At 42.5% G+C, this 23,442-nt stretch overlaps 1 protein-coding gene across 2 annotated transcripts in view; it reads left to right on the top strand.

The window, feature by feature from the left end:
- The window catches only part of LOC143769492 (uncharacterized), an 86,676-nt gene extending 64,122 nt beyond the window's left edge, over nucleotides 1-22,554 (top strand). Inside the window, exons 2-8 of one of the 2 annotated variants that reach the window (XM_077258119.1) lie at nucleotides 21-341; nucleotides 433-753; nucleotides 1,185-1,295; nucleotides 8,220-8,309; nucleotides 14,234-14,293; nucleotides 20,146-20,168; nucleotides 20,765-22,554. In XM_077258119.1, the coding sequence (XP_077114234.1) occupies nucleotides 21-341; nucleotides 433-753; nucleotides 1,185-1,295; nucleotides 8,220-8,309; nucleotides 14,234-14,293; nucleotides 20,146-20,168; nucleotides 20,765-20,818 (980 nt within the window). In that variant the 3' untranslated portion in view covers nucleotides 20,819-22,554. The remainder of the gene's footprint in view (nucleotides 1-20; nucleotides 342-432; nucleotides 754-1,184; nucleotides 1,296-8,219; nucleotides 8,310-14,233; nucleotides 14,294-20,145; nucleotides 20,169-20,764) is intronic. The other variant, XM_077258126.1, reaches the window with a different exon arrangement.
- Nucleotides 22,555-23,442: the final 888 nt, after the last annotated feature.

Genomic DNA, 23,442 nt, shown 5'->3' with positions numbered 1-23,442 from the left:
GTAAAATTCTCTTGTTCCAGGTTTGAGCAATGAACAAATCTGTGACGAAACAAGACATGTGTCCAGTAAGGAGGGAGGTGAGGTGATGTTCTCCATAACACAGACGGATGTCCAGGACATCACGTGGATGACCGACAGAGATAAAAGTATATTTGCGGTGACAGAACCCGGGAAACCTGTTACTATCAGAAGCCAGCTCTATAGTGGACGGATTAAAGTTACTGCCTATGGCTCATTAATTATAACCAATCTAACTAGAGAAGACCAAGGAACCTATAAAGGCAGCGTTCTTAGGAGAACATCAGGCCAGTGTGCTCAGTTCTACAATCTGACATTACATGGTAGTTTATCATTCCTGAGAAACTGACATCTTCAGAATGTATTTATCTTTTCCTATTTCATTTGCATTTTTTTTAAATTCGCATCTTTCAGGCTTGACCAATGAAAATATTTGCGGAGAGACAAGACATATATCCAGTGAGGTGGGAGGTGAGGTTAAGTTCTTCATAAAACAGATGGAGGTCCAGGACATCACGTGGATGACCGATACAGATAAAAATATCTTTGCCGTGACAAAACCTGGGAAACCTGTTACTATCAGAAGTCAACTCTATAATGGACGAATTAACGTTACAGCCAGTGGGTCATTAATTATAACCAAACTAACCAGAGAAGATCGAGGAATCTATAAAGGCAGCGTTCTGAGGAGAACATCAGGGCAGTGCGCTCAGTTCTACAATCTGACGTTATATGGTAGGTTAGATTAAGTGAATAATCTCCAATCTGAAGTTTGCTTAAAATGGTGCCTACATTTTTGTTAAAGGATTATTCTCCAAAAATGAAGTTATTTCTTATCAATAGTTGTCAGCAGACCAGGACACGGCGCCCACGCTCCATTCATTGTGTATGGGACTGAAGAATCAACTGAGTGCTGTGCTTGGCAATTCCTTACACAATTAATGGAATGGAGGCTGCACTTGCGCACCTCCTCTCCATTCAGGATGGGGCTGCGGAGTCCCAACCCTGAGCCCCATTCTCAAGATGATTTGAAGTCCCAGCAGTCAGACCCAGAGCAAACAGCAAGATGTCCTCTATCCCATGAATAGGGAATAACTTAATTTTTGATGAATAACCATTTAATTGAACTGTTTCTTAATATTTCTTCATTACTCATATTATTATAGAAAACAAATATTTAGAAGAGGAAATCTCCATGTTCAGTAACACACCCACAACTTCATCTGTGGGAGGCAGCACAGGAGCAAAGACCGCCAAGGAGAGACAACAGTCCACCGGTAAGAATTAAGAGGGGAATTGATTGCTAAAGTAAGACATGATCACTAATTCTCACAAACAAGACAGATTATCCCAGTGCACAATTGGGGAAAGGGGTATTCCCATCTCTAAAAGTCTTATACAGTGTAGAAAATAAGTATATGATACACTGCCAATTTTACACATTTTCCCACCTACAAAGAATGGAGAGGTCTGTAATTTTTATCATAGGTAGGAACACATCACCCGTGAGAGACAGAATCCAAAAATAAAATCCAGAAAATATCATTGTATGATTTTTACATGATTAAATTGCATTCTATTGCATGAAATAAGTATTTGACCAACTAGCAAGAATTCTGGCTCTCACAGACCTGTTAGTTTTTCTGTAAGAAGTCCTCATACTCTGCACTCATTACCTGTATTAATTGCACATGTTTGAACTTGTTACCTGTATAAATGACACCTGTCCATACACACAATCAATTACACTCCAACCTCTCCACCATGGCCAAGACCAAAGAGCTGTCTAAGGATTCCAGGGACAAAATTGTTGACCTGCACAAGGTTGGGGTGGGCTACAGGACAATAGGCAAGCAGCTTGGTGAGAAGGCAATAACTGTTGGTACAATTATTAGAAAATGGAAGAAACGTAGGATGATCTACTTGAGAGGACCTAGTCAGTGGCCTGATGAGAGCTGGGACCACAGTCTCAGACATTATCATTAGTAACACACTACCCCATCATGGATTAAAATCCTGCAGGGCAAGCAAGGTCCCCCTGCTCACGACAGCATGTGTCCAGTCCCATTTGAAGTTCACCAATGACCACATGACCTGTGGTCAGATGAGATCAAAATTGAACTTTTTCGTATCAACTCCACTCTTCATGTTTGGAGGAAGAAGAAGGATGAGTACAACCTCAAAAACACTATCCCAACCATGAAGCATAGTGATTGAAACATCATACTTTGGGGGGGTGTTTCTTCAAAGGGGTAAGGCAGAACTGCACGGTATTGAAGAGAGGATGGATGGGGTCATGTATCGTGAGATTTTGGCTAACAACCTCCTTCCCTCAGCAAGAGCAATGAAGTTGGGTCATGGCTGGGTCTTCCAGCATAACTATGACATGAAACACACAGCCAGTACAAGTAAGGAGTGGCTCCTTAAGAAGTTTTTCAAGGTGTTGGAGTGGCCTAGCCAGTATCCAGACCTGAACGCAATAGACAATCTTTGGAGAGAGTTGAAACTCAATGTTGCCCAGCAATAGCCCCGAAACCTGAAAGATTTGGAGAAGAGCTTTATGGAGGAGTGAGGGGAGCACGGCTGATCACGGCCGGGTGTCAGCTGATTATCACAGCTTACACCCAGCACTATGTGCCAGGAGCGGTCACAGACCTCTCTCGGCACTTTAACCCCCGTAATACTGCGATCAAACAAGGTCGCAGCGTTCTGGTGGCATAGAGAAGCATGGTGCAGGGAGGGGGCTCCTTGCGTGCTTCCCTGAGACCCACAGGGACCCCCAAGGGTCTCCTCCCTCCCTGCAGGCCCCTGGATCCAAGATGGCCACGGGGTCCTCCTGCAGGGAGGTGGCTTGTCAGTGCCTGGCACCGGCAAGCCTCCTACACTGCCTGTCAGATCGCTGATCTGACACAGAGCTCTGCAAAGTGTCAGATCAGTGATCTGACTTTATACAGTTATGTCCCACCCTGGGACAATGTAAAAAGTAAAAAAAAAATTGGACAACAACTTTTGCAGTCCAATTTCTCCTGTTACCCTTGGGAAAATAAAAATTTGGGGGCTAAAAATCATTTTTGTGGGAAAAATAAATATTTTTTATTTTCATGGCTCTGCATTATAAACTTTAGTGAAACACTTTGGGGTTCAAAGTTCTCACAACACATCCAGATAAGTTCCTTGGGGGTTCTAGTTTCCACCATGGGGTCACTTGTTGGGGGTTTCTACTGTTTAGGCACATCAGGGGCTCTCCAAACACGACACGGCGTCCTCTCTCAATTCCAGCCAATTTTGCATTGAAAAGTCAAACGCCGCTCCTCTCCTTCCGAGCTCTGCCATGCGCCCCCCACATATGGGGAATCAGCATCCTCAGGACAAATTGCACAATAACTTTTGGGGTCCAATTTCTCCTGTTACCCTCGGTAAAATAAAACAAATTAGATCTGAAGTAAAATTTTTGTGAAAAAGTTAAATGTTCATTTTTTTTTAAACATTCCAAAAATTCCTTTGAAGCACCTGAAGGGTTAATAAACTTCTTGAATGTGGTTTTGAGCACCTTGAGGGGTGCAGTTTTTAGAATGGTGTCACTTTTTGGTATTTTCGATCAAATAGACCCCTCAAAGTGACTTCAAATGTGATGTGGTCCCTAAAAAAAAATGGTGTTTTAAAAATGAGAAATCACTGGTCAACTTTTAACCCTTATAACTTCCTAAAACAAAAATTTTGTTTCCAGAAATGTGCTGACGTAAAGTAGACATGTGGGAAATGTTACTTATTAAGTATTTTGTGTGACATATCTCTGTGATTTAAGGGCATGAAAATTCAAAGCTGGAAAATTGTGAAATTTTCAAAATTTTTGCCAAATTTCAATTTTTTTCACAAATAAACACAAGTAATAGGGAACCTGTCACCCCCAAAATCGATGGTGAGGTAAGCTCACCGTCATCAGGGGCTTATCTACAGCATTCTGTAATGCTGTAGATAAGCTCCCGATTTTACCTGAAAGAGGAGAAAAAGAGGTTATAATATACTCACCTGGGCCGTCCCGCTGTGGTCCGTGGTCAAATGGGTGTCTCAGGTCTGCTCCAGCGCCTCCCATCTTCATTCCATGACATCCTCTTCTGGTCTCAGCACCGCGGCTTCGGTGCAGGCGTACTTTGTCTGCCCTGGTGAGGGCAGAGCAAAGTACTGCAGTGTGCAGGCGCCGGGCCTCTCTGACCTTACCGGCGCCTGCGCACTGCAGTACTTTGCTCTGCCCTCAACAGGGCAGACAAAGTACGCCTGCGCCGAAGCAGCGGCGCGGAGACCAGAAGAGGACGTCATGGAATGAAGATAGGAGGCGCTGGAGCAGACCTGAGACGCCCATCGGAGCGGGACCGCCCCTGGGTGAGTATATTATAACCTCTTTTTCTCCTCTTTCAGGTAACATCGGCAGCTTATCTACAGCATTACAGAATGCTGTAGATAAGCCCCTGATGCCGGTGAGCTTACCTCACCATCGATTTTGGGGGTGACAGGTTCGCTTTAAGTAAATTTTACCACTATCATGAAGTACCATATGTCACAAGAAAAAAATGTCAGAATCACTGAGATCCATGCAAGCGTTCCGGAGCTATAACCTCATAAAGGGACAGTGGTCAGAATTGTAAAAATTGGCCCGGTCATTTACATGTAAACCACCCATGGGGGTTATGGGGTTAAAATGCCAGGAGGGAACATCGTAGCTGGAGCAAGGCCAGGTAAGGAGAAAGTTTGTTCTTTTTATTATTTTTATTGAAAGCGGTAAGCCACAATATGTTTTGTCAGCAGCATGGAGACACTTGGACCGTGAGTCTCCATCCTGCCCCATGATGCTGCACCATGTGACATGGGGCAGGATTTAGACACATGAGGCAGGATGAAGACATGGTGCAGGATGGAGACACATAGTGCCGGATAGGGTTGAGCGAAACGGGTCGGCCATTTTCAGAAGTCGACGACTTTTGGCAAAGTCGGGTTTCATGAAACCCGACCCGACCCCTGTGTGGGGTCGGCCATGAGGTCGGCGATCTTCTGAATCTGGTATCGGAATTCTGATACCGAGTTCCGATATGTTTGCGATATCGGAAATCGGTATCGGAATCCACATTTAAGTGTAAAATAAAGAATTAAAATAAAAAATATTGATATACTCACCTCTCCGGAGGCCCCTGGACATCGCCGCTGGTAACCGGCATCTTCCGTTCCTAAGAATGGCGCTTGAAAGACCTTTCGATGATGTCATGGCTTGTGATTGGTCGCGGCCGCCCACGTGACCGCTCAGCGACCAATCACAAGCCGTGACGTAATTCTCAGGTCCTAAATTCCTCATTCTAGGAATTTAGGACATGAGAATTACATCACGGCTTGTGATTGGTCGCTGAGCGGTCACGTGGGTGGCCGCGACCAATCACAAGCCATGACGTCATCTAAGGCCCTGAACGCGCTCATTCTTAAGAAGGAAGGCTGCCGGAAAGAAGCAGGGCGCGTCCGAGGGTGAGTATATACCTAATAGGAATATACTCACCCTCGGCTTCTTTCCGGCAGCCTTCCTTCTTAAGAATGAGCGCGTTCAGGGCCTTAGATGACGTCACGGCTTGTGATTGGTCGCGGCGGCCCACGTGACCGCTCAGCGACCAATCACAAGCCGTGACGTAATTCTCATGTCCTAAATTCCTAGAATGAGGAATTTAGGACCTGAGAATTACGTCACGGCTTGTGATTGGTCGCTGAGCGGTCACGTGGGCGGCCGTGACCAATCACAAGCCATGACGTCATCGAAAGGTCTTTCAAGCGCCATTCTTAGGAACGGAAGATGCCGATTACTACCAGGGCGCGTCAGAGGGTGAGTATATCAATATTTTTTATTTTAATTCTTTATTTTACACTTAAATATGGATCCCAGGGCCTGAAGGAGAGTTTCCTCTCCTTCAGACCCTTGGAACCATAGTATCCCATTGCACTGCATTGGGTTTCGTGTTTCGGCCGACCCCGACCCCGACTTTTTTATAGGATCGGCCGATTTCACTCGACCCGACTTTTGAGAAAGTCGGGTTTCGTGAAACCCGACCCGATCCTATAAAAATAAAAGTCGCTCAACCCTAGTGCCGGATGGAGACACTTGGTGCCTAATGGAGATACATTGTGCAGGATGGCGACATGGTGCAGGATGGAGACATGGTGCAGGATAGAGATGATGCAGGATGTTGACTCATGGTGCAGGATGTTGGCAAATGGGGCAGGATAGAGACACGGGGCAGGATGGAGACATGGTGCAGGATGGTGACATGATGCAGGATGGTGACATGGTGCAGGATGATGACATGGGGCAGGATGGAAACACATGGGGCAGGATGGAAACACATGGGGCAGGATGGAGACAGATGGGGCAGAATAGAGACAGATGGGGCATGATCATGGGACAGGATGGAGACACATGGTGCAGGATCATGGGCCAGTATGGAGACACATGGTGCAGGATCATGGGGCAGGATGGATATGATGGAGACAGATGGGGCAGGATCATGGGGCAGAAGGGGCAGGGTCATGGGGCAAGATAGGACATCACATGGGGGCAGAATGGATACTCATGAGGGCAGGATGGGGCCAGGAATGAGACACACGGGGGCCAGTATGGGGGATATTATTACCATAGGGGTTAATTAAGGTATATTATTACTGCAGTGATGTATTTATTTTATTTTTTGAGGATACTGTTTTAAATGGGGGGGCGGTCCTGTTACTGTGCAGAGTGACACTATGTCACCTTTTTTTCTTCATCTGGTGTAGTGTATAAGTTGGGGAAAAAATAAGTAATGTGCTCTGCAAGCGATGCTCTAGATAACCATTATTTCCTGCAGAGACGAGCCCAGGCTGGAAAAGTGATGGTGGTCTGTGCTGGATGAAGATGAAAAGCGAAGATGAAGGACTTTACCAAGAGACATCACTGGTGAGTCAGTGTGCTACCTGTACACTGACACTACACACTCTATACTATACAGCTCTGGCAAAAATTAAGAGATAACTGCAAAGTTTTCAGTTTGCCTGATTTTTCTCTTTATAGGTATATTTTTGAGTAAAATGTAAATTGTTCTTTTATTCTATACACTACTGACAACATGTCTCCTAAGTTCCAAGCAATACATTTTGTATTTATTTTCTGAAAATGAGAAATGGTCAAAATAACAAAAAATGCATTGCTTGCAGACCTCAAATAATGAAAAAAACAAGTTCATAATAATTTAGAAACAACAATTCTAATGTTTTAACTCAGGAAGAGTTCAGAAATCAATATTTTGTGGAATAACCATGATTTTTAATCAAAGCTTTCATGTGTCTTGGCATGCTCTCCACCAGTCTTTCACACTGCTTTGGGTGACCTTACGCCACTCCTGGTACAAAAATGTAAGCAGTTTTTCTTTGTTTGATGGCTTGTACTTCACAATCCATCTTCCTCTTGATTACATTCCAGTGGTTTTCAATGGGGTTCAGGTCTGGAGATTGGGCTGGCCATGACATGGATTTGATGTGGTGGTCCTTCATCCACACCTTGATTGACCTAGCTGTGTGGCATGGTGCATTGTCCTGCTGGAAAAACCAGTTCTCAGAGTTGGGGAACATTGCCTGAGCAGAAGGAATTAACTGTTTTTTCCAGGATAACCTTGTATGCGGCTTGATTCATTCGTCCTTCACAAAGAACAACCTGCCCAATTCCAGTCTTGCTGAAGCATCCCCATTATTTTGATGTTTATATTAGAAAACATATAAAGAATTTGCCCAAAAATGGAACTTAAAGGGAATCCGTCAGGACGTTTTTGCAATGTAGTCTGAGTGCAGCTTGATATAGGGGCATTAACCTCAATTTTAGTGAAGTGTCACTTACTGGACTGTAAGAACTGCCAATCAGTGGTGGGGGTGGGGTTACACAGATTAGCTGGACTACCTGGCACGTGACACCTAGTCCTGTAGTGATAAATTTCCTGCTGATAAAACACTGATTGTACTGAAACTACAGACAGCTGCTGAGCAAGTGATACATCACTGAAATCAGACTCTCTGCTCTACATCTTGCTGCTCTCAAACTTGATGACAGATTCCCTTTTTAATATAATGTGTTGAGTCAGAGACCAAGGGTGTATATTTTGCCCAGGGATGGTGCCCATGCAATAATATTGTCTTTCATCTTGTAGCATGGATTAGAATAATCCTGTGTGTCTCCACCACAGCTGCTCTGGTGATGATATTCATTATTACCATTGTAGTGTCCAAACTTCAAACAGGTATGTGAAACCAACTTCTTTGTTCAGCTTATCCCTTAATGGGACTCTGTCAGCAAATAATGACTGTTCAAACCAAGCACAGGCACTCGGGCCAGTCATTTATATACACATTCTCACCTACTTGTTTTCCATCCATCCCCTCCATTCCCTGACTCTATGAAGCAAGTGCTGTCAATCAAAGTAGAGGAGAGGTTTGAAATAGAAGGAAAACAAGCAGGTGGGAAGGTACAGTTAAATGAGTGGCCCCACCATGGAGCACTGATCAGCGGGACTTAAGTTTGAACAGTCATTCTGTGCTCACAGAGTCCCTCCAACTCTGACGTTTGTACACCAGAGATGTTCCTCTAACCAATAGTCAGCCATTATTGCACTGGGTTGACTAGAGTCATATAGTCACTTTCTTATTCTTCTTCCCATTCAACATTCTTCTCTATATGCATTTTAATTTTGTGCATTCTCTTCCCCCTTCATGTCCTCAATACACAAGGGCAAATAACTAATTAAAATGTTACACATATGAACTCCTTAGTTAGCACACAGAGACAAGCAGCAACATCATGAAGAACATTACACAGCAGTATTGAAATGTGTATATGTGAATCGAGCTGTAGAATGAGGAAAAATACTTTGTTTAGTCACTCTGCTACTAACTGTAAGATATACATATTCCGTGTATATTTATTTATTCAGGACTTCTTACAAGTTGTGATACGCCAAAAAAAATGGTTAAGATAATTCTTAAAAAAAAATTTAGTGGTTGATTGGATTGTCCACCAAAAGGAATTATTGTAGCAAAATACAGAGTATGTAAAGTAGTTACAAAGTATTTGTCCATGATTAATTCATAAGATTAGTTGAAGTTTGTTCACTCATCTTTCCATAGATCCTGAATGAAAGTTTACATCTGTACATGTCAATGTCATGGTCTAAGATGCTGCAGGAATAGGACCACATGTCAGGTCTTTATCTGGAAGTGTGAATATCCAAGCTCTGGAACCAACAACAGCACGTGTCAGCCTCTGTGTGTTTGCCCAAAATGCTTTAGGACCCTGAGTACATGTCAGCCTCTGTGTAGGCCCAAAATGCTATAGGAACAGAAGCATGTGTCCATCTCTGTGTGTAGGCCCAAAATGCTACAAGAACAGGAGCACGTGTCAGCCTCTTTGCGTAGGCCCAAAATTCTATAGAAACAGGAGCACATGTCAGCCTCTGTGTGTAGGCCCAAAATGCTACAGGAACCGGAGCACGTGTCAGCCTCTGTGTGTGTGTAGGCCCAAAATGCTATAGGAACCAGAGCTCATTGTCATCCTCTGTGTGTAGGCCCAAAATGCTATAGGAACAGTGGCACGTGTCAGCCTCTGTGTGTGTGTGTAGGCTCAAAATGCTATAGGAACCGGAGCACGTGTCAGCCTCTGTGTGTGTAGGTTCAAAATGCTATAGGAACCGGAGCACGTGTCAGCCTCTGTGTGTGTAGGCCCAATATTCTATAGGAACTAGAGCACGTGTCATCCTCTGTGTGTAGGCTCAAAATGCTATAGGAGCAGGAGCATTTATTAGCCTCTGTGTGTGTAGACCCAAAATACTATAAGAACAGGAGCACGTGTCAGCCTGTGTGTGTGTAGGCCCAAAATACTATATAAAGAGGAGCACGTGTCAGTCTCTGTGTATGTAGGGCCAAAATGCTATAGGAACCACAGCACGTGTCAGCCTCTGTGTGTGTAGGCCCAAAAAGCTATAGGAACGGAGCATGTGTCAGCCTCTGTGTGTGTAGGCCCAAAATGCTATAGGAACCAGAGCATGTGTCAGCCTCTGTGTGTGGGCCCAAAATGCTATAGGAACCAGCACTGGCGAACACAGACAGAAAAGGGCCCCTGTGCCAGAAAAATATATGGGCCCTTTGAAGCCCAGGAGCTCGTAAAATTGCACCTGCTTTGGAGTTTGAAATGGGCCCCTTTACCCCTTTGGCCCCTGTGTGCCCGCACTTTGCACCAATGATATGTCCGCCCCTGGGAACCAGAGCTCATGTCAAATCAAGAATGTAGAACCTCTGAGGTAGAAGAGGGAAGAGTTATCTCCCAAGTGTCATGTGGTAATATATACAGTATGACCTAGACTCTACATCTGTTGTCCATTTATAGAATTTCAAACTTACTGTATAGCATTAGCACCCACCCTCGTGAAGTTCACCACATGTAATGTCAGGAATGGACCAGTATTTAAGTTATTTAATATGTAACACTAACTCACCGTTCCCTCTCCATAGAGTATGTATAATTGTCTGTGTAACCTGACTCATCACCATCCTGACAGTCCGTCTTATCTGTTTTCTCCAAAGCAGATGATGAGCTAGGAGGATGGAGATGAATAAGTGGAGAAAGTAGCAGATTTCTCTTTTAAAATATATTACAAAGTTTATTTTATTCACATTAACTACTAATATGTGTAAATTAACCCATTTGATCCACAACCTACTAAAAGAGGGTAATATAATAGAGCCGAAAGCAGCCAGTAGCCTACTTGCTGGTGGTTTCTAGGTAGCACAATTGTTATTTTCACTAGGGGGAACAAATAAAGCAATAAATGGTTTAAAACAAGTCATGAAAATGTCATGATGCTGTGTTTTAATATAACTATTGAGAAAAAAAAGGAGAAATGTACAAAAATGTCCAAAATTACAGTAACAAAGTAAAAGGCATCACTGAAACAGGAACAGAAAAGGTTATGTGGTTACTTTTATTACTCATCAATAGTAATTGCATCTGCGTTTGTGGGGAGATTGATGAAAGTGATGGCATTACAAGGCTCAGAAAGACATAGCTGCCACTTTGCTTAATAGTAGGGCATGTTTTGTGACTTGGAGGTTTCCTCTAAAAAAAAAAAGGGAAATTTTAATACGGGCTGTCATGTTTTACATGTTTGTTATGTAATCTGAGATCAGCGTTATGTCAGGGCATATAGCCTGATTCCAGTGATGTGTCGCTTACTGGGCTGCTTGGTGCAGTTTTGATTGAATCCCTATTTTCTCTCTTGTAGATGTAGCTGTGGTCAGAATGCTGAGCTGTGTATAACCCCACCCCATCACTGATTGGCAGTTTCCTGTGTAATCTGTCAATACGCTGCCAATCCACGGTGGGGGTGGAGTTACAACGATCAGCTGGACTGTCTGGCACATGACATCTAGTCCTTCCATGATAATACTCATTGAATTCAAACTACAGCTCATAATCTAATAAGTGAAACATTGCTGAAATCAGGTTCTCTGACCCTACATTATGCTGCTCTCAGATTAGTCAGTGCAGACAGAATTGCTTTACATTTGCTGTAGATCAGTGGCATAAGGGAGCTGAGACCCCTCTGCTGAAATGGTTAAAGTGCTTAGTTCAAGGGGCAGAAATGCTAATTTTTCTGTACATGGGTCTTCATACCCAAGGACTTTCTACTGAGCCCGTACACAACTGTGTGCACGCTCATGCACACTTCTGTTGTGAATTCTGCTTTTGGGCTCCCTCCGGTGGTTGTAGGTGGTAATGCAGTTGTCCCTGGGTTGCAGTCCTGGTCAGGTGTATCTGCTGATTGCAGTTCTGACTGGGGTATTTAGGCGTGCAGGATTCATTAGTCCTTGCCAGTTGTCCATGGTTTTTGGGAGGTGTTGGTCCTTGTTTGGTTTCTTCTGCCTTGCTGCCAAATCAGCAAAGATAAGTGTCTGGTTTTGTTTCTGTGGCACACATGCTGTGCGCTCAATAATTCAGTGCTATTCATTTTTTGTCCAGCTTAGATTGTGTCAGTATTTTCTCAGTCTTGTTGGATTCTCAGGAGTTGCAGATATACATTCCATGTCTTTAGTTAGATTGTGGAACTTTTTGTATTATCTGCTGTGGATATTTTTGGAAGGGTTTTAATACTGACCGCTTAGTATTCTGTCCTATCTTTCCCTATTTAGCTAGAGTGGCCTCTTTTGCTAAATTCTGTTTTCTGCCTGTGTGTGTCTTTCCTCTCCTATTCACAGTCAATATTCGTGGGGGGCTGCCTATCCTTTGGGGTTCTACTCTGAGGCAAGGTAGTATTCCTATTTCCATCTATAGGGGTATTTAGTTCTCCAGCTGTGTCGAGGTGTCTAGGGTTTGTTAGGCACACCCCACGGCTACTTCTAGTTGCGGTATTAGTCCAGGGTTTGCGGTCAGTACAGTTTCCACCTACTCCAGAGAAAGTATAATGCGGCTCCAAAGTCACCGGATCATAACACACTTCTGCCTTCTGAACTAAGCATTTCTGCACAATTTGAGTGATCGGTGGGAGTCTAAGGACCCTCACTGCCAATAATCTATAGCACATTTAAGAGGTTATAGCAAATGAAAAAAAATGGATCATTTTGCTACTTGATTTGTGTAAATCCATCAAAATAGTGGCCAGCCAGATGCCATATTGCTGGATTCAATATGACCAGAAACGAGTAAAAAAATTAAAAAAATGAATACACGTTCAGTCCTCACGTGTGTTCTTCTTTTTCTGGTTACTGCTGTGGTATTTACTGAGCCATTTTCTATCAATCACCTTTGACATATCCTGTGTTGACTCGGCCAAGACGTTGTAAGGTTGCAATGTTACGGCCTAGTTGGTAAAGGAGCAGAACTTTTTCTTTACATATGTTTATTATGCTCTTGGTTCAATCACATTTGAATTTGGACAGATTCACTCATCTGTAGTTGCTATGGTCCAACTGTGGCTCTTCAACATTTTAACCCATAAGATGTCTCCTACCAAAATCAAACGCACTAAAAAGCATCTTGACAAAGATCTAAAGGTCTTCATGGTAAAAACTGAATGAGCACAACTATAAGAGTCTTTTTTAAAGAAACTGGTGGGACTTCCAGCTCATGGTCAACCACTGAAATCTTAAGTCAAAAGACAAGTACCGCTCTAAGGTGGCAAGAGTCATCTCCATCCATCCCCCTATCTTATCATGTCTTGTCTGGGATTTTCTTCTGATTAGTGATCGGATACTGTCTGATTGGTTTCACCGGACTTCCTAGTTCATTCTCTACTTCGTGTCTTGATCTTGGATATTTGGCTAGTTGACTACCAGTTGCAAACCAAAGCGAAAGCGTCTATGGAAAATTAAAGATTTCTTACACTCGAGATTAGAACCAAAGGCTCGGGTAAGACATATACATATACGTGGATTGTCAATGTTAAAATCGGATTCAACATGGACAACACACAGACCAATGTTATTAAACAGAGCTCCAGTGAGTTTTTTCCATGCTGACTAAGAGTCTGTGTAAAAATCTTCACATTTTTTTAATGAAACTGGCCCATTCATATTTATGAATGTTCCAAAAAAATGGATTCCCTACAGATCATCCATATTACATCAGTTTTTTAATGTAATTAATAATATAGGAAACTGCATTTTGTCTTCAGAATCTTTTAAACGTTGATATCTAAAAAAGATATATGAATGTCAAAAATAGACATAGGGATGATACATCAATGAAAATGGTCTTTTTTGGAATGAAACATTTTAATACGATGATTTGAGGGCAGCCAAAGACATTCTTCCAGTCTACCACCTGACTGTCCAGAACTGCCACCTTTTAGTTTTTGGACTTCTACTTGGGGTCACTAATTGATATATTCCTTCTCATCTTGGTTCTCTCCATCCTGGAGGTGGGGTTTGCCTAGAATTAAACCTCTACATGACCCAATTTTCCAGTATGTATTACATCAAGAACTTACAGTATGGAACTAATCCAACATATTTAGTTCTTACACTGCCATGATTATTTATACTTCATTGTCAGTTATGATCTTCTTATGACCTGGTCTATCTGGTCAGCCATATTTTTTTTTCAAATTCATGTAGACAATACTTTTTATTCTGACTTCTAATTAAATTACTTCTCTTTTATTCTTCTCTTTGTTAGTACCTAGTCGTAAGGAGAACCTATTGTATTGTAACCTGGACATGAAACACCTGCAAAGAGGTTAGTCATAGTCTTCAAAGACTGATAAACATTCAAATTAATTAGCTGAAAAGATAACGAGTAAAAGTTTTGGTTTTTGTAAGAAATCTGCAATAAAAATCTCTCTAGAGAAGAACGATTCATAATTAGGGGTGAATGAATTGATTTAATCCAAGTTCTATTTTTTTATTTTTTTATTTTTTTTATTTCAGGTTCATTTAATCAGGTGTAATCCAAGAAACGAGGCCTTCATAGGAGAATCTGTCCCATGTTTCTATTACTTATTGACTCGTTCTAATAGGAACATGTTAAGGCGAGTCAATAAGTAATAGAAACATGGGACAGATTCTCCAAGTTCTATTTTTTAGGAATTTTCTGAACCCAGTGATTTCAAATTATTTTTTATTCAATTTGTGCAAATTACCTTAAACGGCCACTAAAATTTCACAGACTCCAGAAGATTGCATTGGCCAGAGAAGGCTCACATGACTTCGGGTGTGGCTGGGCAAGCTTTCCCAGATCATTGAAAGGGTAGCGCACAGTCAAACAGATAGAACTATCCATAGCCTGCATAAAAGCTGAGGCAGGGCATGCAGCAGACATTTTCTGGCAATTCTAGATAGTGAGAGAATATAACAGCTCATTGCTTAGCTATAGACTTAGGGAGATGAAGAAACTGTACAGATAGTGTTGACAGCACACCAGTGAAAAACATTAGGGTGTGAGAGAAAGCGAATAACACAGATTCAACTGATAGACATAGGGAGTAGGAGTGTCATTCGTGTCTTTTCAGGACAATTAGCAGTTTTAAGTACTTTTGATACTATAAAAATTCAGCAAACCTGGTGAATTGAAATTTTAAAGGATTCACTCATCTTTGCACTTTACACTTCAAATATTTTTCTTCTATATCAAACATGGTCCCTTCATGCAGAAATATTAGGGATCCACTTATTAGTATTACCACAATCTTCTCTCATTTGAGGAACCAGAGAATTTAGCTTCACTTTTTCTCAAACTTCTTAATTTGAAAATTAAGTTAGGTTCTTTTCAGTTCTATTTTTGTACCTACTGTATTTACAAGTATATGTGGTCTATAATTTTACCCATATGGAGTTTCAAAAATAGATAGTTTGATCTCTTCTAAATGTACCATACGTCTATTTCATTTTTGTACCCACATGTACAGTGGAGATTATGCAAGCTTTCCAAACTACAAAGAATGAAGAGGTAATTTTTATCGTAGGTACACTTCACCTGTGAGAGACAGAATCTAAAAATAAAAACCATAAAATATTGAATTATTTTAATACTCACAGACCTGTTAGTTTTTCTTTATGAAGCACTCCTATTCTGCACTCATTACCTGTATTAATTGCACCTGTTTGAACATGTTACCTGTATAACAGACACCTGTCCACGCAATCAATCCCATCCCATTCCAACCTCCCCACCATGGCCAAAACCAAAGAGCTGTCTAAGGACACCAGGTACAAAATTGTAGACTTGCACAAGTCTGGGATGGAATACAGGACAAAAGGCAAGAAGCTTGGCGAGAAGGCAGCAACTGTTGGTTCAATTATTAGAAAGTAGAAGAAACACAAGATTACTGTCAATCTTAATCAGTCTGGGGATCCATGTAAGATCTCGCCTCATGGAGTAAGGATGATTTTGAGAAAGATCAGGAATCAGCCGATAACTTACATGGGAGGACATGTAGAGAACTGAAGAGAGCTGGAACCACAGTCTCAAACATTACAGTTAGTAACACACTACACCATCATGGATTAAAATTCTGCAGGGCACACAAGGTCCCCCTGCTCATGCCAGCACATGTCCAGGCCCGTTTTAAGTTTGCCAAAGAAGATCTGGATCATTCAGAGGAGGCATGGGAGAAAGCCATGTGGTCAGATGAGATCAAAATAAAACTTTTTTGTATCAACTCCACTCGCCACGTTTGAAGGAAGAGGAATGAGTACAACCCCAAGAACACCTTCCCAATCATGAAGCACGGTGGGGAAACATCATATTTTGGGGGTGCTTTTCTGCAAAAGGGACAGGACGGCTGCACCATATTGAAACGGGGATGGATGGGGTCATGTATCGTGAGATTTTGGCCAACAACCTCCTTCCCTCAGTAAGAGCACTGAAGGTGGCTGGCTGGGTCTTCCATCATGACAATGGCCAAAAACACATAGCCAGGGCAACTAAGGAGTGGCTCCATAAGAAGCATTTCAGGTTCCTGGAGTGGCCTAGCCAGTCTCCAGACCTAAACCCAATAGAGAATCTTTGGAGGGAGCAGAAACGACAGCCCCAAAACCTGAAAGACCTGGAGAAGTGTTGTGAATTCTATTTTTGGGCTCCCTCTAGTGGTCACAAGCGGTACTGTGTAGTTTTGTCTTTCTGCAGGTTGGCTGCATCAGCTGGTTCGTTATCCTTGGTTGGTTTCCTATTTAGCTCACCTGGAGACTCAGTTCCTTGCCTGCTATCAATGTATTCAGTGCTCTTCAGATTCCTTATGTCTACCTTGCTCCCAGTCTCTCCAAGACAAGCTAAGTTTTTGTTTGATCATTTTTTGATTATCAGTGTTCATTATGTTTTTAGTCCAGCTCGCTAAAATGTGATTTCCTCGCTTGCTGGTTGCTCTAGGGGACTGAGTTTCTCCCCCCCACACCGTTAGTTGGTGTGGGGGTTCTTGAAATCTCAGAGTGGATATTTTGTAAGGGTTTTTTACTGACCGCATAGATTCCCTTTTCTATTTTCTGCTATCTAGTATTAGTGGGCCTCATTTGCTGAATCTGCTTTCACCCCTGTGTATGTGCCTTCCTCTTACCTCACCGTTATTATCTGTTGGGGGCTTCTATATCTTTGGGGATTATTTCTATGGAGGCAAGAGAGGTCTTTCTTTCTCTCTAGGGGTAGTTAGTTCCTCAGGCTGGCTCGAGACGTCTAGGATTTTTAGGCACGTTCACCGGCTACTTCTAGTGTGTTTGGATAGGTTCAGATCTGCGGTCAGTCCAGTTTGCCACCTCCCTAGAGCTTGTCCTATGTTTGTTACTTAGCTGGAGTAATTTGTGATCCTCAACCACTAAGGATCATAACAGAGAAGATCTGCATGAAGGAGTGGGCCAAAATCCCAGCTGTAGTGTGTGCAAACCTGGTCAAGAACTACAGGAAGCGTCTGACCTTTGTAATTGCAAACAAAGGTGTCACGAATCACAGGGAGGATAACTTTATCATCCCCACCACTCACAACAATATGTCATGAACCGGGGTTGTTTGGTTGCCCCAGTTCTTTTCTGCAGGGGATTTATCTATATCCCACTGCCCAGTTCTGGAACTTGCAGGTCTCTGGTGCCCCCTTACCTTCAGGTCAGTCAGGGTACTGCAAGTAGGATAATTAGTCGCCAGAAAGGCTGCCTTACTTTGTACTGGCTAATGGGCACACTGCAGTGAGGGTGATATAACTACTCCCACTCAGGCGGGAACCAGGACAAATTTGCTGCCACCAGCTCCAATTTCTTAATTAATAACGGGTCCGGAGCCAACCCAAAGCTAATGGGCACACTGCAGTGAGGGTGATATAACTACTCCCACTCAGGGAGGAACCAGGACAAATTCGCTGCCACCAGCTCCGATTTCTTAATTAATAACGGGTCCGGAGCCAACCCAAATTAGTAGCGTAATTCACTTCAGAGGATGTGACAGTACATTATAGAGCAAGGAGAAACAAAGCTAGTAATTTTATATATTTTACTCCAAAAGATAGGCAGTGTTTACAGAATGGTAAAAAGATATTATAAAATGAGACAAGTATCGTATATACAGATGATTACAAATAAAAAGGGATTAAAGTTGAAAAAAACACTTACAGTTCTCTCATATCATTTCAGATCGTGGCAAACCATGTGTCTAGGGGGCGAACATCAAAATGCATCGGAGCAGCTTGCAGAGCTGCTGTTAGCTCTCTTCCTGGGCAAAGACTCACTCCTAACTCATCAGGGTTAAGATATTCCCTTTGGTTGTGACATCACTGAGTGGGCTGAGTTATGAAATGCACTCCTCTTTTCTCAGAGGGGCTGAAGCATACCGAAAGCTCCTAGCTGTCCTAGCTCAGGGATGACACCCTGTATAGTGACCACGGAACTACCATTCTTCCGGGCATGAGCTGGGCATTAATTTGAGCCCAAACATGGCATGGTTATGAGCTCTTGTTAAGTAGCAATTCGTTTCTCCATTTCCGCTAGGCGCTGTGCCTAGAAAACGCACTGTGTGATGACCCAGCTGATGTAGAGGCCAAAAACATATTTGTTCTGCTTCCAGACCTAAGCTGCGTGATTATATTCCAGCTTAAGAGAACAAAAGGAAGGCCCCATCGGCCATGTGCTTTTTGCAGGCAGGTGAGTAGGCCTGCTCACAGCACACTGATTTCACATTACAGCTGCATGCAGGGGGAAGGGAGTTGCCTGCAGGCCCAGGGAGAAGAGCTTTCTAGGCAGTGTGAAGAGGAGGGGTCAGAGAGCCCACAGCGTGTGTCTGCCACCATGGTACCTTATAAAAATTACTCAGAACATGGCATTTTTACATTATCGTGACAAAAGGTTTCTGTACCAAATATTAAGTTATGTTTTTCTATTGCATCAAATACTTATTTCATGTTATAAAATGCAAATGAATTATGTAGAAAATCATACAATGTGATTTTCTGGATTTTTTTTACGTTTCTGTCTCTCACAGTTGAAGTGTACCTACGACAAAAATTGCAGACCTCTCCATTCTTTGTAGGTGGGAAAACTTGTAAAATTGGCAGTGTATCAAATACGTATTTTCCTCACTGTCATGGTCACTGACATTCAGCTGGTTTATTTTGAAAGTCTCATATTTTATCATATCATGTATGATGACTTCACCATGAATTTGCCATGAGCCCCCCCCCCAAAAAAAAAAAAAAAAAAAAAAAATTCTATCTGATTTGCAAGAGCATGGAATAGGGGCAGCTAGTCAGTCCCTGTTTTGCTGAATTTTTAAGGACCATGAAGGGGTTAAAAAATTTTACTCTCATCCACCCTCCTCATAAATTTCCTGCTGTTGCCAATCCTTTTCCTCCTTGTGATCAGCTCTTCTTCCTTTTACAATCAGCTACTCTTCCTTCTACTGATAAGCTTCTCTTCTTTGTCAATTAATTCAGCCTCTGATCACCTCCTCTTCCTTCTTCAAATCAGCTCTTCTTCCTTCTTTTTCTGTATTTGGTGTCCCGGTGGGTGCCACCGTTGACTAAGCTCCACGCGGTCACATCTCATGTGTCAAATGTCTAAGACGTGACTGCCTAGGGTCTAGTCATAGGTGGCACCTGCTGGAGGTTTGGAGGGAGAAGAAGGAAGAAGAGCTGATCAGAAGAAGAAAGAGAAGCAACAGCAGAACAAAAATGGCAAAGGCCAAGGATACGTGAATATTAGATTATTTGTTAACCCCTTTCTTTTCATGAATAATTTATTTACTGAAAGTCCAGTCTCCCCTTGAATTCAGGGAATTAAAATTTTGCAAAGCTCTCTCAACTCTAGTAATGACATCCCTGTTCTTAACTTTATGTGATCACATGCAAAATTGATAACATTCTATTACAAAGAAGTTCTGCTTTCATGTAGCTTCACTCTACTGACCTGTATATGGTATTGACCACCTACTGTACCAGTCATTTGACGTCGATTAATTTCTCCAGTAAGTCTCTGCCTATGCTTTAAGCCTACCAAATCTCAACATCACAGTAGTCATCATGGCTTACTTTGGTAATGTTTCCAGTTTTGTGACTGTACTAAAATTCTAAACAAAATATAAGATATTACTAAGTGTGATATGATTTTTTTCTCCGTTAGGTCCTCCAGCAAGAATTGTAGTGGTGAGTATAGTGGACTCATTTGTATGTGGTATCATGACAATCCTTCATAGCTGACAGATTTATTTAAAGTTACGCAATAATACCGTAATACTTTCAACAGTCTGACCTATTAGTGAATGAACATAGGATATGAGCACAAAGGATATTCATATATTATAGACTATTTGGATCTTTTGGTGATCATCTGTGGCATCTTTGATATTTTCAAAAGCCAGTTGGAATAAAAACTTGCCCAAATATTATGTCAACAGCATCAGTTATAATGATGAATCTTAAGCAAGCATTAGATTTTATCATTCAGATGCAAAATTTTATATTTCTTGACTGTAGGGTTCCCAATGCAAATTATTAGAGATGAGCAAATTGATTCTACATAAACTAAATATGTGTAGAATTTACCAAAATTCTCAGATACAAGAAACTCAAACGCCACTCCATTTAATATCTGTGGAGCTGCTAGAGAAAGCCGAGTGCAGCACTCGGAAGCAACACAAGAAATGAATGGATTGATGGTCAAGCATGTGCGCTGCTGCTTCATTCCATAATTGTACATTTTGGATCTCTATTTGTCTCTTATTTGATATTTTATTTTAAAGGAAGAAACAACAGTCACCTATTCTTACTTAAAGACAAAGACATCCAGTGTGTGAAAGGAAGAAGAAAAAATACTAAAATTTTCCACCTGGTTCTGATAACAAAAGATATTAAACTATATCTCTGCATCACTGCTGCGTGTCAAGCTATTATGGTGACCCCAAGTGCATGACTCCATGCGCAACTGTGATGTCACCCCTTTAGCGTTTTTTAGGTAGTTTGGCATCCCCTGTTGGTTGTTACATTTTAATATTCTTGGGGAATCTCGCAAAGTTCAAATTTGCCTGCATTTACTGATTTTCCTGGGAAATTTGATTAGCGGAGAATAAATTCTCTGTCGATTTAATGCTCTTTATTATAATCTGTGGTCTCTTCAGGCTCTAGAGCATAATCAACATAATATGCAATAAAAATAACCCCTGCTGAATGCTGATTCCCCTAGCCTCTGGACGCTTACCGGAAGTTCCAGCTCTGATGAAGCCTGGGAAGTTTATGCACAAGCACACAAGATTTCACAATGTCATGATATGCACCGTGGCCTTGTGCATGCATGCACGAAAACGTCACAGGTCTCATCAGAGCCAGAAGTCACCGCCTAGCGTTAAAAGGTTAGGGAATTCAAAGCACAGCGGCAGTGATAGAAAAAATGTGTTGAGAACCTAATGGGTGATGGTGAGAGGCGGAGGGGCCAGATAGATGAGTGTTGAGTATAAGTTTTTATTTACAAACCTTTTGATGGCCTTTACGATTCAGTTAAATGGTGGCCAAGTCACCCACCTCTTCACTAAGTCGGCGCTTATGCCAATTACTGGTTTTTGTACTATTCAAGAATTCAATTCGACTAGAAAATATACACACACTTTTACTTTTCAGCTAATTAAAAAATGCACATATGACAGACGTGATAGAGTCTTGAGATGTTGTGGCAAACGTTCTGCTGCCTATAACATCCTCCAGCATGACCCCTTTTGGCAGTGGGTCAATAATGGTGTGGGGAGGCATTTCTTTGAAGGGCTGCACAGTCCTCCATGTGCTAACCAGAGGTACCCTGACTGACATTAAGTGCCAGGATAAGACCCTCAGACCGATTGTAAGGAAATATGCAGATACAGTGGGCCCTGGGTTCCTTCTGATGCATTGATGCATGACAATGCTAGGTCTCATGTGGCTGAATTGTGTCAGCAGTTCCTGCATGATGATGGAATTGATGCTATAGAGTGACCTGACTGTTCCCCAGACCTGAATCCAATTGAGCACATCTGGGACATCATGTCTCGTTCCATCCACCAATGCCACGATGCACCACAGACTGTCCAGGAGTTTACAGATGCTTTAATCCAGGTCTGGGAGGAAATCCCTCAGTAGAACATCCGTTGCCTCATCAGAAGCATGCCTATCCATTGTAAGGAGGTCATACAGGCACTTGGAGGCCACACACACTACTGAGCATCATTTCCTTGTCTTGAGGCATTTCCACTGAAGTTGGATCAGCCTGTAATCTGATTTTCCACTTTGATTTCGAGTATCATTACAAATCCAGATCTCCAAGGGATATTCATTTTGATTTACATTGATCATTTTTATGTTTATTGTTCTCAGCGCATTCCACTGTGTAATAAATAAAGATTTGTAACTAGAATATTTAATCATGTGATATGTAGGATGTGGTATTTTAGTATTCCCTTTCATTTTTGCTGAGTGTAGTTTAAGCCCTTTCTGCCATCCGATGTACTATTCCGTCTATGTTACCTGGGCCAATTTGACCATGGACGGAATAGTATGTTGTTTCTTTAATGTGACACTTCGACCAAAGTCGCGGTGATCGCATCAAAATTCCGGCACCATCTTACCTGTGGGTAGATAGTGTCGGCATCCTGGGTGGTGTCCCCGCCTACCCGCACTCACGATCGCTGTGATTGGCTGAAAAGCCAATTGCAGCCTCTCTCATTGTTTCAGACAATCAGATTGCCTGAAAAAGTGATGTCCCAGCCTAGGATCGAGTACCGATTGGCGAAAACTGCTCAGATTGGCGCGATCAATGATCTTAGGCTGGTGACCTGCCTAAAATCGGAGCTGTGAGCTCCGATCCTAGGCCAGTGCCTAGAAACACCAGTGTCACCAGGGCCAGCTCTGATTGGAGTGATCGATGTCATCATCGATCACACCAATGACAGGTCACAGCAGCGGTGTGACCGCTCTGTAATCTGTCTGTCACCTTTCTGTGACCGCACAGAACGTCCTCACACTAGTTAAGGATTCCTGCACTGCGGTCACGATACAGGATCCCCTGCTGTGCTGGAAGCCTGTGACACCACAATCCCTGCTGAAAAAAGAAGAAAGAGGACGAGACAGAAGAAAGAAGAGAGACTACAACTGTAAGTGTTTTGATCCCTGATCCCTACCCGATCTCTCTTCATCCACCCCAATCCCCCCATTCCCCTTTCACTTTCCACCTCTTTTTACCCCCCTTTGCGCCACCCCAGTGCGCACATCCAGCAGCCGCCAAACTTTAAGTGTCGCAGTTCACTCATCAGAGCTTGTGCCTGCTGTTATCCAGATTTCTTTCTCATCCCCCCTTGCGCCACCCCCGTGTGCACATCCAGCAGCCGCCGAATTGTGATAAGTGAAACAGTTCACTCATCTGAGCTCATGTCTGCTGTTTTACACACTTTTATTTAGG

Source organism: Ranitomeya variabilis, chromosome 1, assembly GCF_051348905.1.
Source record: "Ranitomeya variabilis isolate aRanVar5 chromosome 1, aRanVar5.hap1, whole genome shotgun sequence".
NCBI lineage: Eukaryota > Metazoa > Chordata > Amphibia > Anura > Dendrobatidae > Ranitomeya > Ranitomeya variabilis.
The sequence above is the reverse complement of the archived record's forward strand: the minus strand, read 5'-3'. Positions and strand labels throughout refer to the sequence as shown.